Consider the following 17,337-nt stretch of genomic DNA (forward strand, 5'->3'; position numbering starts at 1 on the left):
CCCGACGCCCAGATCGTGGAAAGCAGTGCAACATTGAGCATTATCCCCGCCCTCGACCGGATGCTGTCAGCGTACGGGATCCCCAAAGTCATAAAGTCAGACAATGGTCCCACCTTCATAAGTCACGAGTTTCAAAAATTTGCACGATACATGGGATTCCAACATCAAAGGATAACACCCCGATGGCCTCAGGCAAATTGCATGGTCGAAAGATTCATGACCAACATCAAGAGAACACTACAGATTGCCCACATCCAAAACAAACCCTTCGAGCAGGCCCTCAATCAACTGCTCAGGGAGTACCGTCACACGCCACACAGCACCACAGGCATATGCCCGGCAGACCTGCTATTCTGGAGGCCGATCACCACATGGATACCAGAGGACCCAAGGGCGCGACAAGCCTTGAAAGAGAAGCAAGAGTCAATGACGAGAGGAACAAAGCGCAAATGAAGGAAGCAACAGACAGAAAGAGAAGGGCGCCTCATGCAGCCAGGCGATGAGGTATGGGTCAGACAACCCAAGCACAGAAAGGAAGAAGCGACATTCGCACCCAACCCCCTCGTCATCACTCATAAGAAAGGAACGATGGTCACGGCACAAAGAAGTGACTGCACGTCCATAACTCGAAATAGCTCACAGTTCAAGCGGGTACGGCCCCATCATGGAGAGCGGTGGGAATGGGACAGAGACGGTGACGAGAATGGCCCGTCAGAGGAACCATACCAAGGAGACGCTGAGGAGTCAGAGACGGAAAAGTACAGTGCAACCCTTGCCAGAGACTGTTCGACACCGTGCGGAGCGAGACGTCCTCAGAGGAGTCGCATCAAGCCGCTCCGCCTGATAGAAGAAATGGGGTTAAGGAGACAGTAGCACCCCGCATGTTAAAAAGGGGGGAGATGTCAGCCCATCCGCATTGTTGTGTGGGGGCCGGCCGCTTTAACGTAATGACGTCCCAGACGTGACGTCCGGGGAAGGGGAGGGGCGGGATGGGAGTTCGGCGGTTGCCGCCAGAGTTGAATAAAGGAAGGTTGTACGCACCGCTGGCTCCCGCGTATTATTGCCGCGAGTGGGATGCACTTTTTGTCACTTTTGGGGGCTCCAAACCAGTTATCAGACATCCAAGGCTTTTATCGCACAGTGGATGGTTGCAGCTCCTTCAAGGTGGTCTTTGAGGTGCAGAACAAGCCACTGCTAGCCAACATGCATGCTCACGCGGACAGAACCAAGGCCACGGCCATTGCCTTCCAGCGCCAGGTTCTGTGGAATGTTATAAGCAGGATGGCTACCTTGGCTACCTGCGCCACCTCTTCGGCTTTCTGTAGGCATTACTGTAAGGAACTTATTTGCTTAAGGAGGGTCTCCTCTCCTCCCTGGGGCTACATTCAGTTGTAATCGACCATGCAATATGGAGGAAAGGGGACGGGACGTAAGAGTAATTGAGTTACTAGTCCCCTTTCCTCCATACATCCCACCATTCCCTCCCACCCCCGCCACCCCTCCCTAAAAATACTAGTGTCATTAAGCAATGTTAAATATTGTCGACTCGTCAAGGGGGACTGAGGAGTGACGCCGGTGGGCGGAGTCAGGGTAGCGCATGCTCCCAGGCCTGCAACCCCGCGCGCCTCTAAATTTAAAGGGGAAGGTTTTTTCTGGTGAAAAAGGTTCCGTTTATGTTTGGGGGAATTCTCATAAATGTGCTAATTCCCTTCACCTTAGAGACCTCCAGCAACTTTGCTGGATTTTTAGGACTTGATTGTTTTGCTTGGAAAGAGTGTGAGCCTTTTTTCACACTCTTTCATGTGTTTTGATGTGTTTTACATTTGTGTTCTCGGGTTATGGAGTTTTAGATAACTCCATAGGCATCATCTTTTCCTGTGTGTTAAACAGGGATGTCTTTTAGACTTCCAAAAGGTTTAAATAGCTTCTCTGGGATAAACTACTGTTTACCAGAGAATGTAAAAGGAATTTGACTAGTCTTTTCCAAATTCCTACACCCAGCACACATCGTTTTACAATGGAGTGCTGTAGGGGTTACTTAGTATCCCCTGTGTCGAAACACTCATGTAGCAGTCAAATGCTACCCTTTCCTATTGAAAAGGCGAGTGGCACTGGTTTTACAACGAACTACCATGATTTTTCACGACTGCGAACACCGGTATCTAAAAATCACAGGGCCTTTTTTCAAGATGGCGCCTTAAGCCCCTTTGTTTAAACGGGTCCTGGTCTTCTTTTTTTTGTCATTTCATTTTTGGAAAGGTCCTTCTAGTGTTTGTCTCTGCGCGACAAACCAGGTTTGGTTCCTTTGTTAGTGTGCCTTTGGCAGGCTTCAGGGCTGAAGTCCGCCCTTGGGGCCTGAGTGTCTGGGGTGGGCAGGAAGTGAGGGAGGTGCCCGAAACACCGTGCTTAGTATCCTAGGCGACCCAAATGCAACCTGGAGTGATTGGCTCGTTGGCTGTCTGGCAAGGACAGCCACCCTGCTGGGTGAGTGACTCCTAGGCTGGAATGAAAGGGAGAAAATTGTTTAAAAGGCGAGTCTCGTGGACTGGAAGGCAAAGTCGACCACTGGAACCAAAGTCCCAAAGACAAGCTGGAAGAGGACGGCTGCTGCAACCACTGGACTGTTGGTTTGCCCGGTGAAGCCCTGCTGCAGGTCCGAATTGCCAAACTCCCTTCGACAGAGAAGCTCCTTCAAGGACGGCTTCTTCCTCTGGTTGGTGGGTCCAATAAATTCATGAGACACCTGGATACCATTCTCAAGGCAAGTTTTACCAGGGAGAGGGACACCAGTTCGTGTTCTTGAATCTACAGCTACTAGAACTGAAGTGACTCCATATTGTTTGCTTTCTTCAACGATCCCGTGCTGTGCAAGAGCCCCCAACGTCCTCCCTCTTGTCCCCACAACTGAGGCTCAGGACCAGCGAGATCTGCAGGAACTGCCAGGAACCACGACTTCAGCAACATTTGTTTTCTTCATACAAAGGTACTGTGCCAACCCGATTGAGAGAACGCCACTCTCGCATAGAAAGTTTGTGAAACTTTCCCAACTTGCAGGCCTAATTAGCTTGTGACCCCACAAATGATTCTTTTTCACCTAAACTACTTCTGAGAACTTTTGCAAACACTTTACCATTTGATACCAGAACTGCTCCTTCCTATCCAGAACACTAGCCCATTGACTTTGGCCTGGTTTATTGACTTGAATTGAACTATTCTGGTGAACAAACTATTTGCACTGCCTAAAAATGATATGTAATCTATTCTACTTACTTTTGTCTTTTTTGCTCACTGCTAAGTAACTGAACTGCCATTTAGTTCCTTTTTCAGGGGAGCTCAAACTGTCTCAAAAACTTAGAGCTTTGTATTGAAGTGTATTGGTCTATAATATTAAGTTGCCTTCTTCTAGTGAAATGTTTTATAAATGATTGCGTAAATCAATTAATAAGCGTTTTACCAAAAAACCTAGAGTATGAATGTCTACTTGAACCACTGTGATTGAAAGTCCTGTGTGTAACTACTTGTACCGCTCCCATTCATTCTTGAGATAAGCCTGGCTACTCAGCTTGCTACCAATAAACTGTGTGGTACAGACCTATACTAAAGGTTGGTTTGGCTTACACCTGTAGTCCTAATTGTGTGGTGGTCCCAAGGGGTACTGCATTCAATTCTGCCTAACTGGGTGCAAAGTCCTTTTTCCAGGATTCCCATCTGTGGTTGTCCCCAAGCCCGTCAATGTTAAGTACTGCCCCATTATACCTGGCAGCGGCTGTTCAATGCTGGAGAGCCTCCTACCATGGAATCTGCCCAGCAACAAACACACTTTGGCATGGATGTAGACTGGGACCACATAGTCCCGCGCCCAACATTCAGCCACAAACACATGCCACTGTTTTGCTTGGGAAAGCTGGAACTTTCCCTGGGAAATGGCTCATCATATATGGCAAAAGCGGACCAGGCAGGAAGAAGGCTAAAATGCAATATGGCCAAATGCCAAGCTAATTGTTGGGGAGAATTCTCATTTTTGTGCCAATTCCCTTCAACCTTGGAGATCCCCAGCTCTTTCACTGGACTTTAGGACTTTTTAATTTTCCCATGGAATGAGCAAAACATTTATTACTGTCATGTGTTTTGACCTAATTTGGATTATGTGTTGCCTCTGTTTTTGGAGTCTGACAAACTCCATAGGCATCTACTTTTTGTATGGCGACACACTGCACCTTCAGTGCGGTGTCACTGAGAAGTCCTTTGGATTTCTCCTAAGGTGTAACTACCTTTTCTTGGGTGAACTACTGTTCCCAAGAATAGTAGGGTGAAATTCATCTTTATTACCTTTTCTCTTTGTAGGTCCAGCACACCTCATCTTAAGTAGTGCTGTGGGGGTTACCTACTAGCCCCTTATCCTACATTCTCATGTAACATTTTTTATGTTACCCTCACTAATTTAAATGGCTGGTGGCAGTGGTTTTCCTACCATTGTGCTTTTCTACCTCAGGCTGAACCCTCAGCTACAGTACAGCACACATGGCTGACCACTCTGTCAGAATGGCCCGATCTTCTTTTTTGACCATTTTCTGTTCGTATGGTCTTTCTTGGGTTTTACTCTGTGCGTTGATCGAGGTTTGAGACCTTTGTTCGTTTTGCCATTGCCGAGCTTCAGCCCTGAAGCCTGCCTCTGGCTCCAGTGCGTCTCCAGACAAGGTTTCTAGACAAGTCCGATCTATGAAAGTCTCGTCAAAACAGGTTCACCCCTGTTCATCCAACTATCAAGGATCACATCGACTCCCTGGCGCCTGCCCTGGCAGATTTCTGCAATCACTCCTTCGCCACTGGAGTCTTTGCTTCCCCCCTGAAGCACACCCTTGTGCACCCTCTTCTTAAGAAACCCCCTGCCGATCCCTACTGCCCGGCTTACTATCGGCCAATCTCCATCACTCCCTTCCTGGCCATCTCCCAGCTCAATCTCAACACTGAATCTGTTGGTTGTCTTCATGACCATCAGTATGGCTTCAGAGCTGCCAGATGCACGGAAACTGCTCTCCTGAACATCTGTGGAGACCTGCTCACCAACCTCGACTCTTAACACCACTGGCGTTCTCATCTTGCTTGATCTCTCTTCTGCCTTTGACACGGTCAACTATGCCATCCTGCTCAACAGTCTCCGTGATAACCTGGGTATCACTGGTCAGGCCCATGCATGGCTGACTTCTTTCCTCTCCGACCGACCCTCCCTGGTCCTTCCTTTCCGACATCTTTTTCTCTCCCTGTGGTGTCCCCCAGGGATCAAACCTCTCTCCCTGGCTGTTCAACCAATACCTGGCACTCCTTGCCCACAGCATCGCTGCTCTGTCCCAACTTTCAGTGCTATGCTGATGATACCCAGCTCATTTTCAGGCTACCCTCAGCCTCCTCATCTCCTTCCCTCATATCTGACTGTCTGCCATTCAGGAATGGTGTGCAGCCAACAACCTCTGCCTTAATGCCAGTAAGACTGAGATTCTACTCATCGGCACACCCACTCCCTCCTTCCCTACAGCTCTCTGGCCGGCCTCTCTTGGCCCTCCTCCCACTCCCACCTGCAAGGCTAAAAACCTCAGGGTCATCTTCGACTCTGCACTCTCCTTCTCCCCCCACATCTCCGACGTCTCCAAGAAGTCTCACTACGGGCTGCACCTCTTTAGAGGTATTCTTCCTTTCCTCTCCTTCCCCCAGAAGCTCACTGTCTCGAACCCTGGTCCTCTCCAAGCTGGACTACTGTAACAGCCTCTATCTAAAGCTGCCTGCCTCTACTCTCCGTCCTCTGCAACTTATCCAGAACAGGACTGCAAGACTTGTCCTTGGCCTCAAGCCCAGGGATCGTATCTCTCCAGGACTGAAATCTCTGCACTGGCTCCCAGTGGCTGCAAGGATTAAGTTCAAAACCCTCTGCATTATACACAAGGCCTTCTGGGGTCAGGGACCGAAATACCTTCAACTCTCTCTATCTAAATATCTCCCTTCTCGAGCTCTTCGCTCATCTTCCTCCAACTCCCTTAGTGTCAGTCGCTTCTCCAAGCAACGAGTTGGTGGCAGATCACTCTCTTCAGCAGGGGCCTCTCTCTGGAACAGCCTTCCTGCCTCCCTGAAACTTAAGGAAGAACCATCTCCGGTTCCAGAAACACCTCAAAATCCTCCTCATTGCTTCTGCTTTCTCTCCTCCCCTCCCTGAATTCCTGACCGTAATTGCCCTGGTTACCTGGCCACCCTTTTGATCTCTGGCCCAGGCCCCGTCAATTACCCACCTGCACTGCCTCCCTGGCAACCCCTGCACTTGGGGAGGGTTTTTCTGTATCCTTTCAGTCCCCTTACTAGCACTTACGTCTGCACTTCCTTGCACTTGCCACTAGCTGGCTGTTTGCGTCATATGTATTCCATTTCCCATGTAGTGCACTTCCCCTCTCCCTTCCCCCTGCGCACTTTTACTCCCCCCCCCCCCCCCTTCCCATGCACTTGCGCAATCTGAATGACACCTGGGCTAGTAGAATCGTTGTTTATCCTCCCATTGTCCCCCCCCCCCCCTCCCTTGCCTCGTCGCGCCTTGAAACACCTGTGTATAAGCGTGTTATAAATGCCATTTCAGATCAAAGGCAGGATGTGAGTGTTTCCCGAAACTCCTCTGTCCTTTTGTCTCTAGGAATGCCTGAATGCAAGCAGTCCTTATTGGCTGGCCTGCCACCCTGATGTGTGATTGACAGCCTGGGCTGTGCATGAATGGGAGAAACCTGCTTAAAAGGTAAGTGTTTTGGGACTAGAGGCAGTCAACCACTGGGAGAAATACCAGGTGAAGAAACTGTGAGCGACGCTTGCTGCATCTTCCTGGACCTTTGAATTGCCCAGTGAAGCCCTGCTGCTTTGCTGAAACTCCTTTTTCAATTCGACAGAGAAGCTCCGAAGGGACAACCTCTTCCCTTGGGTTAGTGGGACCAACTAACCCTGAGACAAACTCTACTAGACAACCTTCCCCGACTGTCTGTACTACTTCGCTGCTGCAAGAACCGAGTGCCAGGGGTTGAGAAATCCGTAGTAGAGTGCAACGTCTGAAATCTGGCCAGAAGCTCCACGAGTCTCCAAAGGACTCTCCAGAAGCAGGACGACCAGAGCTAGAGTGCAGGACCTGAGGAGTGAAGGAAGCCCAACCGGTATCCAAGATCCGCGACAGTGCTGTTTAACCAAGCGCTGAAACTTCGAAGTGCTGGTGTATTGAAAAGAGCCCGTAGCTGCCGATGACCTCCAAAGTGCCGTCGCAGGAGCCCTCCAGACGTCCTCCCGCTTGCTCTTGTCCCCATGACTGAGGCTCAGGGTCTGCATCGCTTCAATAGGACAGAATCAAGCTGTAGCACTGTTCTTCAAACCAGCGATACTGTTTTAGTCTTGGGGTACTTACCTCGTCTTTGACCTTTGCTTTTCTCAGTTGAGACTTGCAGTGGCTTACCGAGTTGATTCCAACTCTGCTTTTGACAGGCTTAACTGCTTGTAATTCTAAAAGTGATTGTTCTACCAACTCTCTAACTTTGTGCAAGACTTTTTATCTACCAAGTGCCTCAGCTCCATAGACTGTGTCCCAGTTGACTTTTGCCTTCTTGGCTCCCTGCAGACTCTTCTAGCCCATTGATCTGGATATTGGTTGTACCTCATAGGTGGTAACTTGTTTTAGCCTGTTACTGCTGGGAAAGTCTTGTCTAGATTTAATTGGAAGATTTAGTTGTCCTCACATATACTGAGAAACTGTAAAAGTGTCTGAGTGAATAAAATGAAACCCTGTAGAAATTTATCGGCTGCCACCAGCCTATTTTAGATACATCTTGCAAGTAACCACAAACTTAGGAAAGGTAATGAGGCACAAAGTATTGCTACTGCACCTCGTGAGGTGAAGAGTACAGTTTAAAAATAAATATAGAATTTCACATTGGGGAACAGAGTTCTCCTGCACAGAGAGCCAGAGGAAATGAAATCTAAGCTTAGCAGGGCAAGTGAAGGGAAAAGGCTTGACTTGCCTCCAAACAAATGTCGGGACAAATACAAAACAGCAGCAAAAGGTTGTGGGGTCCATACATGGCTATGAAGTGAAAGCAGCAAAAAAAACGTATTTACTAACCCATACTTCTTTTCAGCATTGGTTTACAGTGTACAAGAAATATTTATATTTGTATTCCAAAAAACACTTGTTTACTTGGATATGTTATCACTATGACTCTTACTAATTTTACGTTTTCATTGAAGGATTTATTTGTGCTTGGAAGGTGGAATAACCCCATTGGTCTAAAGTCGTGTCCTTTTTTCCCCACTCGTATCCTAGGATGTGACTGACCTGTTTGGGACAGATCTGCCTGTGGAAGGAGGAAAAGGAGGTGAATTTTCTTGGCGTGATGGACCTCTACTAGCAGCATTAAAGCATGGGCACTGGATTGTTTTAGATGAGGTAACACTTTTCACTTGATGCTAGGGTCAAAGTTCTGAACTGTTAATTTGTTTCAGTCCCTAAATAATTTTGCCAAATTTTAATTGTTCATCCACCTTTTTCCCCATAATGATTCACCTTCATAGGCCTCATTATAGGCGTGTGCACCTTTGTGGAATATGTTCCATGTCTGGACTTGTTCCACTCATGGTATGGTGGCTAAAAAGTTAATGTGTTTTGTTATGCTAGTAAGTTGACCCACTTTGCTATGTGCACCCCAGAAGATGGTGGCAGGTAGGAACCATGGCAAATTTCTTGAGTGCTTGCCAGTGATGAATTAAATGGCATACTGCTGTTTGGCATAGAGGCCCTGAGATTTATTTGACTATGCAGGAGTTGCATTGCTAAATTGTGCGTGTCTGATTTCAAACATAACCTTTTATGTGGCATTGGTTGCCTGGTGCCCATGAAGCCTGAGTGTTAGGGAGAGTTCTCATAAATGCGCCAATTCCCTGTACATTAGAGCCCTCCAGCTCTTTTGCTAAGCTTTTGGACTTTGAACTTTTAATTCTGTGTGTTTTACTCTTGTGTCCTTTGATTATGTAGTTTTAAGATAAATCCATAGGCATCTTTTCATGTGTGTTAAACGGCACCCTCAGTGCAGTGACACAGGGATGTCTTTTTTAGACTTCCCAAAGGTTCAAATACCTTCCCTGGGATAAACTACTGGTTCCCAGAGAATGTAAGGTTAAATTGACTTTACTAGTCTTTTTAAATTCCAAGACCCAGCACACACTATCATCCTATAGAGTGCTGGAGGGGGTTACCTAGTATCCCCTGTGTCTAGAAACTCACGTAGCAGTAAAATGTTACCCTTTTCTATCGAAGTGGTTGTGGTTTTACAACTAACTACCATGATTTTTCCCTACCGCGAACACCGGTAGTTAAAACATCGCGGGAGCCATGTTTTTCATGATGGCACCTTAAGCCCCTTTCTTTATACAGGTCCTGGTCTTCTTTTTTCGCCATTTATTTTTGGAAAGGTCCTTCTAGTGTTTATCCTCTGCGCGCCAAACTAGGTTTGGTCACTTTGTTTCTATGCCTTTGGTGGGCGTCAGGACTGAAGACTGCCTCTGGCTCCAGAATGTCTGGGGTAGGCAGGAAGTGAGGGAGGTGCCCGAAACGCCCTGTGCTTAGTCTCCTCGGAGACCCAAATGCACTCTGACGTGATTGGCTGACTGTCTGGCAAGGACAGCCACCCTGCTGGGTGAGTGGCAGCTATCCTGGAATGAAAGGGAGGAAACTGTTTAAAAGGTAAGTCTCTTGGACTGGAAAGCAGAGTCGACCACTGGAACGAAGACTAGCTGGAAGAGGACGGCTGCTGCAACTCCTAGACCGTTGGTTTGCCCGATGAAGCCCTACTGCATGTCCGAATTGCCAAGTTCATCTCGATAGAGAAGCCCCTTCAAGGACGACTTCTTCCTTTGAGTTGGTGGGACCAATCGACTCGTAAGCCACCTGGATACCATTCTCTGAGCTTGTTGGGATTAACCAGGGGGAAGAACACCAGCTTGTGTGCTTGATGACAGCTACTCGAACTGAAGTGACTCAATTTTTCAGCGTTTTTCGACAATCCCGTGCTGTGCAAGAGTCCCCCGACGTCCTCCCTCTCGTCCCCACGAGTGAGGCTCAGGAACAGTGAGATCTGCAGGATGTTAGGGAGATTTCTCTGTAAAGGCTAATTTCCCAAACCTAGTGAGTCCCCCAGCAGCTTTGCTGGATTTTTGGGGTTTATTTTTTTCTCCTGCTAAGAGTGAGACTCTTTTACTCCCACTCTTAGACATAATTTGAAGTGTTCCTTTGACTTTGTATGTGTTTTATGGACTATGGGGTCCTTTACTCCATTGGGTTTCATGTGTTTTGATGTGGGTTACACAGCACCCTCCGTGCCATAACCCAGGGATGTCGTAGCGACCCCCCCAACATAGACTCCATAACCTGGGACTGACAACTGTCTCCCAGGGCATGTAAAGTCACCATTGGCTTTACTAGTCCCAAATTATGAACAGAAACCAGTACAAACCATCATATTGTGGACGTACTAGTCGGGGCAATTCGATTGCCCCGGGGTCTGTTGTTCGAGGGGGCACGTCTCCGTCCCCCCTGATCGAGTTTTGGCTGGTGGCAGTGGATACTACTTTTTATATTCGACCGCGAATATATCTCTATGGGATTTTCTCATTGTTCGAGGCTACCAACTTTAATAATTTAATTCCTATAGGCGCGAACATACCGCCGGTTTATTTAATATTAATTCACTGGTTGGTATTTTTTGCCAGAACTCGATTCTAAAATGGCGTTTGTGTTCTCTTCTGTGACTCCAACTCAAGTCGATTCCTTTGTTCCACTTTTTGGCGGGCTTCTCCACAGAAGCCTCAGTGGTGCCACTCTGTTTGGGTACCACAGGGTGTGTGGGAGGGGGTTTAGGCACCTTGGACTGAGTTGCCTTGGCAACTCAAGTCGCACTCTTGTGTGATTGGCTCACCACTTAGCATGTTTGACAGCTAGGCTGAATGAATGGGGGTTTGCTGCATAAAAGCAGGGCTTTGGGGACTGGAACGTCTGAAGTCGCCACAGGACCTAAGAATCCGAGGAGAGAGAAGCTGAGCCGACCTGCAACGACGACACCACCGGTGGAGCCCTGCTGAACCATCTCACCACTTTTCCCAACGACAAAGGAGATCTCCAGTCCGGAGAGTCTTCTTCCTTTGACTGGTGGGGATAACCAGTTTTGCCTGCTTTTCGTCTTCCTGGAGCATTCCGTGGCCACCTTGCCCGTGCCAAGCACCCCGGCAACCGGAATACCACAGTTTACCACTATCGCGAAGAGAAGAGTAGTACCTTTTTAACCGGAGAATTCCGCTGCTGGTTTCTTCCCTGGCAGTGCAACGACCTTCATCTTTCCTCCACGTCGAGACCTCCTCTTCCTCTGGATGAAACATCGACTTGCACCCACTACCAGGAACAACTACTCCCGCTGGCGCTCCCTTCCCACTTGAGGTACTGTGTCCCGCCTGGCTTCCCTTGCGACAGATCGTTCGGGGTGACAGTAAAGACTCAACTTTCTAACCTGGGCTGGCCTGCGACAACCTAGCTAACTTTTCCTGACTTTAATTTCATTCTTTGTGTGCAAACTATCTACAAGACTCTTTGGGCATAACCCCACTGTGTGAACCTGGACCCTTTCTGCTTGCTCTCCAAGAGTGGGCCTTGCAATTGACTTGCTCTCCAGTAGAACTCTGCCTATCCTGCCTTACTGTGGTTCTTGAAAAGTATTGAAATTTGTGTGCTTCCATAACTCTGCCTTTTCCCCTCCCTTTTTAATAACTTATTAGAGTGCCATTTTATGTTAAGCGCTCGCCTCTGTCTGAAAATAAGTGGTGTTTCTCATTAAGACTTGTCTAATAAGTAATTAGGTTTGTAAATATATAGTAGTGACTGTGTGCTGAATTTACTTACCTCTTTTTGCTAGTGAAATTTACAAGTGTGTCTTAAATAATTATATACTTTTACACCAAAGCTCTGGTCAGTGTTTGCTTGTGCTACTGTATCTCTGTACCTATTGTGTATACTATATATACTGCCTAACTCTTCTTGAGGGAAGTCTTACTGCTCAGCCACAGCTACCGAGTGAATCTGTGTGGTACAGACTGCTACCAAGTGGGTTTACTGCCAAACACCTGTAGTCTTAAATCTTTTGCAGTGGTCCCTAAGGGAACTGCACAGGTTTCTGCCTAACTCAGGAACTGCCAGGAATCAACGTCTTCTGCAGCATCTTGTTCTTCATATTAAGGTACTGTGCTAACCCGATTGAAAGACCTTACCTCACATGGTGAAAGTTTGTGGAACCTTCCCAACTTGCAGGCCTAATCAGTTTGTGACCCAACATATGATTCTTTTTCGTACAAACTACTTCTGAGAACATTGGCAAAGACTTTACCGTTTACTTCAAGAACTACTCTTTCCTATCCAAGTCACTAGCCCATTGACTTTGGCCTAGGCCTATTGAACTGAATCGAGTCCTCTAGTGAACTGAAACTATTTGCACTGCCTAAGAAAGTATTTGTGATCTATTCTGAGAACTTGTGCCTTTTTACTCCCATTGAAAGTAACTGAAATGCCATTTTGCTACTATTTGAGGGGACCGTAATTTGTTCAGAAACTTATTGGTTTGGTATTGAAGTGTGTTTGTGTATAATAAGTTGCCGCCTTCTAGTGAATGTTTTCTAAATGATTGTGTAATAAATTGTTTTACCACGAAATCGTGTAAGTGTGTACTCGAACCACTGTGATTGTAAGACCTCTGTGTAACCTCTTTTACTGCTCACATTCCCTCTTGAGATGAGCCTGGCTGCTCAGCTCGCTACCACAAACTGTGTAGTACAGACGTATACCAAAGGTTGGTTTTTGCTTACAGCTGTAGTCCTAATTGTATGTGGTGGTCCCAGAGGGTACTGCATGCAATTCTACCTAACACTGAGCCAAATAATATATTTTGGATAATACTTTCTGTGGACCCCAACCCCTTATAAATTTGCAAATGTGTTTGGGTTTTACTAGAGTATCCTTTTAGTGTACACGGCTCCAATCCTTAGTATAGGCCTGAACTACCCAGAAGGTTTGGTAGCTATAGCTGAGCAGCCAGGCGTACCTTAGGACTAGGGCTGTAGTTGAGTACAAAGGCCTTTGAGTCCAGTCAAGAAGACACTTACACACTTGCAGTTGTATATAAATATGATTATTTATTAAACACACTAGCCATGGTTAAGGTTCAATTCAGGTAAGTAAGAGAAACGTATATACGTGTATTCAGTAAGGCTTTGGTAAACCTTAAGTTGGAATGTAGTTAAGTGAAAGTTTCTTCAGGTTAGCAAAAGTATTCATCAACCAACAATCATAAACTGAGACTACGGTAACTTGTAACACAATTCTAAAGTAGTTGGGAACGATGCAATGCAAGATAAGTAAAGCACTTAGCAAATAATACTTGGAATCACTGGTTTAAGAAAGGAAGAATAGAATGAATGAAGGCCCACACAGAGCTGGTTAGACGTGTATTTAATTTCACAGGGGCCTTAGGCTCTAGATGTCCTTCCCTATCTAAGTAGGAGACACTCAGTCAGATTGGAAGGTAAAATAGATAAGGCACAAGACTCAGAATATCAAGAGCTACAGAAGACTTGTTGCAAGTAACTACAGTTCTTTGTTAGGCAGAAGGGGTTCAGGGACTTTGTAGAAGAGCTCCCTGTAGGTGCACAGACGTTAGGCCTGGGCCAACATGAAATGATATTTTATTTATATCATGCTCGTACACAAGTGTTTCAGAGCGCAACCAGGCAAAAAAGGGAGGGGAACAAGGGAGAGAAAAAAACAGAAAAAACAGCGATCTTACTAGGCCCAGTGACATTTAAGAAAGCGCAAGTGCATGGGAATGGAAAATGGGGGGGAAAGTGTGAATCAGAGGAGAGAAAAACAAATACATATTAAATAGAATAAATAATAAATAAGGTCTTTAAACCATTGTAGTGCAGCCAGCAAGTGGCAGGTGAAAGTTAGTCAGAAAGGTATATCTGATAAGTGCAGATGAAACGTGGGAGGGGGACTGTATGGGTACAGATACAGAACCCTAGTTCAGAGAGTGGCCTGGAGGCAGTGCAGGAGGGTGGCAGGGAGAGCAGATACCTGGGCCCGAAAGAACAGAGGGTGACCAGGTGCACAATGCCATGAGAAGAAACAGATCAACAGGGGAGAAGGGGGGCAAAGGCAGAGGCAAAGAGGGAAGGTCTTGAGAAGTTTCCGGAACCGAAGATGTTTTTCCTCAAGTTTCAAGGTGGCCAGGAGGCTGTTCCAAAGGGAGGCACCAGCCGAAGACAGGGATCTACCCCAGCTCGTTATTTTGCAAAACGACTAACCCTGAGGGAGTTAGAAGTGGAGGAGCGAAGGGCGCGAGAGGGGAGGTATTTACGGAGGGATAGTTGAAGGTATATTGGACCCAGGACCCAGAAACCCTTGTGGACAATGCAGAGGGTTTTAAATTTAATCCTTGCATCCACTGGGAGCCAATGAAGGGATTTCAAGGCTGGAGAGATACGATCCCAGGGCTTGAGGCCAAGGACAAGTCTCAGTCCTGTTCTGGATTAGCTGTAGAGGGCAGAGAGTGGAGGCAGGTAGATTTAGGAAGAGGCTGTTACAGTAATCCAGTTTGGAAAGAACCAGAGCTTGGGAGACCGTGAGCTTTTGGGGGGAAGGAGAGGAAAGGTAGAGTAACTCTAAGGAGGTGAAGTAATAAGTTAGATTTTTTGGAGACATCAGAGATTTGTGCGGAGAAGGAAAGTGTTGAGTCAAAGATAACCCCAAGATTCTTAGCCACGCAAGTGGGGTGGGAGGAGGGCCGAGGGAGGCCGGCCAGAGAGTGAGAGGAAAGGATGGAGATGGTGTACCAATAAGGAGGATCTCAGTCTTGTTGGCATTTAGACATAGATCATTGGCGCCAATTTTGAATGGCGATTAGACAATCGGAGATGAGGAGGCTGAGGGAAGCCTGAAAATTAGTTGGGTGATATCAGCATAGGCCTGGAAAGTTGAGCAGAAAATTGAGATGCAGTAAGCAAGAGTTGCCAGGTATTGGTTGAAAAGCCAAGGCGAGAGGATAGACCCCTTGGGATCGCCACATGTGGAGAGGGAGGTAGAAGATTGGAAGGACCCAAGTTGTACCTGGGAGGGTCAATCAGAGAGAAGAGGTCAGCCAGACCAGAGCCTGATAAGTGATACCGAGGTTGTCACAAAGACGATTGAGCAGGGTGGTATGGTGAACCGTGTCAAACGCAGAGAAGAGGTCAAGTAGGATGAGGACAGAGGTAATGTTAGAATCGAGGCTGGAGAGCAGGTTTTCACGCATGTTCAGGAGAGCAGTTTCCGTACTTCTGGCAGCTCTGAAGCCAGATTGGTGGTCATGGAGGGAGTCAACAGAGTCAGAATGGAGATTAAGCTGAGAGATGGCCAGCTCTTCCAGGAGCTTGCCCAAAAAGGAAGTAATGGAAATTGGGCGGTAGTCATGACGGATCAGCAGTGGATTTCTTGAGGGGAGGATGCACAAGCGAGTGTTTAAGAGGGGCGGGGAAAGAGCCAGATGCAAAGGAGAGGTTGCAGAAATCAGCAAGGGCTGGCGCAAGGGTGTCTATGGTCCTTAATGGTTTTAGAGGAACAGGGAAGGACATGTTTGATGAGGTTTTCGTAGATCGGACTTGTCTAGATATCATCAGGGGAGAAAAGAGGAAAGGAGGAGAAAGGGGGATGAGGGGTAGTTGAAGGAGGGTCAGCAGGCTGAGAAGGAGAGGGAGGAGGAGGGTGGAGCGGAGGAGAGGGTGGACAGGATGTCCTGGGTTTTAGAGATAAAGTGAGAGGCAAGGGCATTGCAAAGATCCTGGGAGGAGAGAGGAGGGGTGGAGACTGCAGCAGGGTTGGCCAGCTCCTTGCAGATTTTGAAAAGTTCGGCCGAGTTGTTAAATGCCGCAGAGACGCAGGCTTGTATGTGGACTCTCTTAGTGTGGACAGCAAGTCGGTATTGCCTTTAAAGCAGGCGGCAGGCCAGTTTGTCAGAGGATGAGCAAGAAGCCCTCCATTTCCTCTCAGCCACCCTACACTTCCGTTTAAGTTTAGCAAGGTCAGAGTCATACCAAGAATTGCACTTAGCTTTGGACTTCAGACGGATCCTCATGACGGGGGCAAGAGTATCAAGAGTAGCAGAAATAGAGGAGTAGAGAAGAGAGGGCTGTGCCAGGGTGTGAGTCAGCCTGGGGTGGAGGAGGGGGGGGGAGAAGGCTGCAGCAAAGGCCTTGACTGACACACGCTTCATGGGAAAGATATCTGAGAAGGTGGGTGGTAATCTAGGAGTGGGCTTGGCGGGAGGAGATGGAGAGATGTGAGGAGAGAAGGCAGTGATCATTCCAGGAGAGAGGAGGGGTAGAGAGGGGGAGGCCAGATGCGATTAAGACATCAAGTGTGTGGCCAGCCAAGTGAGTCGGGCCGGAGGGAAGGATGGAGAGGGAGAGTGTATCGCAGAGGTCGCGAAAGAGTGAAGATGAGGGACCGGTAGAATCAAGATGAATGTTGAGGTCACCAAGGAGGAGAAGTTGAGTGGTGGAGGCCAAGAGGGAAGAGGAGAGGTCAGCCCACTCAGATAAAAGAGGTGATTTGACCAGGGGGCTGGTAGAGAGTAGCAACTGTAAGAGAGTGGCTAGGAGAGAGGGAGAGAGAGCCTGGAGACTAGGCATTCAAACGAGGAGTAAGCTGGAGTGGGAATGAGAGAGGCAGGGATCCACTCAGGGAAGATGAGGGCTACACCCCCTCCAGGCCTATTGGTTCTGGGAGCTGAGAGGATCTTGTAGTCGTCGGGGAGGAGAGTGTCAAAACTCGTGATAGAGCTGGCTGTGAACCATGTCTCGGTGAGACCGAGGACATCAAGGTCGAGTTCTTCTAGGAGGTGACAGATGTTAGACGAGTGTTTAACGGCCGAGCGAGAATTTAGTGTGGCGAAAGGGAGAAGGTTGCCAGACTTAAAGGCCTTCCGGGGAGGGGTACAGATCGTCGGTACGCCCTGCTGAGGTGTGGAAGGAGTTTTATATGGGGCAAAGGAGGAGGCGGAGGAGGGCAAGGTAGCCAGAGGAAGAGAGTAGGGGACAGCTGGAGATGAGGGGAAGTTGATGATGCGAGGGAACTGCCTATCAAAGAGGAGGAGGTTAGCCTGAGGGCCTTGCACCATGACAGTACCATTTAGATAGATGTTAATAAAGACTCTAGAGGAGTCAGAGATCCATACATAATTCCCAGCGGGTGCCACCAGT

General features: G+C 47.7%; 1 protein-coding gene across 3 annotated transcripts in view; it reads left to right on the plus strand.

The window, feature by feature from the left end:
* MDN1 (midasin AAA ATPase 1) overlaps positions 1–17,337 on the plus strand; it is a 2,688,524-nt gene that overhangs the window by 941,911 nt on the left and 1,729,276 nt on the right. For all 3 annotated transcript variants that reach the window (XM_069606482.1, XM_069606484.1, XM_069606483.1), the window contains exon 37: positions 8,333–8,455. In XM_069606482.1, coding sequence (XP_069462583.1) covers positions 8,333–8,455 — 123 coding nt within the window. The remainder of the gene's footprint in view (positions 1–8,332; positions 8,456–17,337) is intronic.

Source organism: Ambystoma mexicanum, chromosome 4p (genome assembly GCF_040938575.1).
Source record: "Ambystoma mexicanum isolate Mex_15411 chromosome 4p, UKY_AmexF1_1, whole genome shotgun sequence".
NCBI lineage: Eukaryota > Metazoa > Chordata > Amphibia > Caudata > Ambystomatidae > Ambystoma > Ambystoma mexicanum.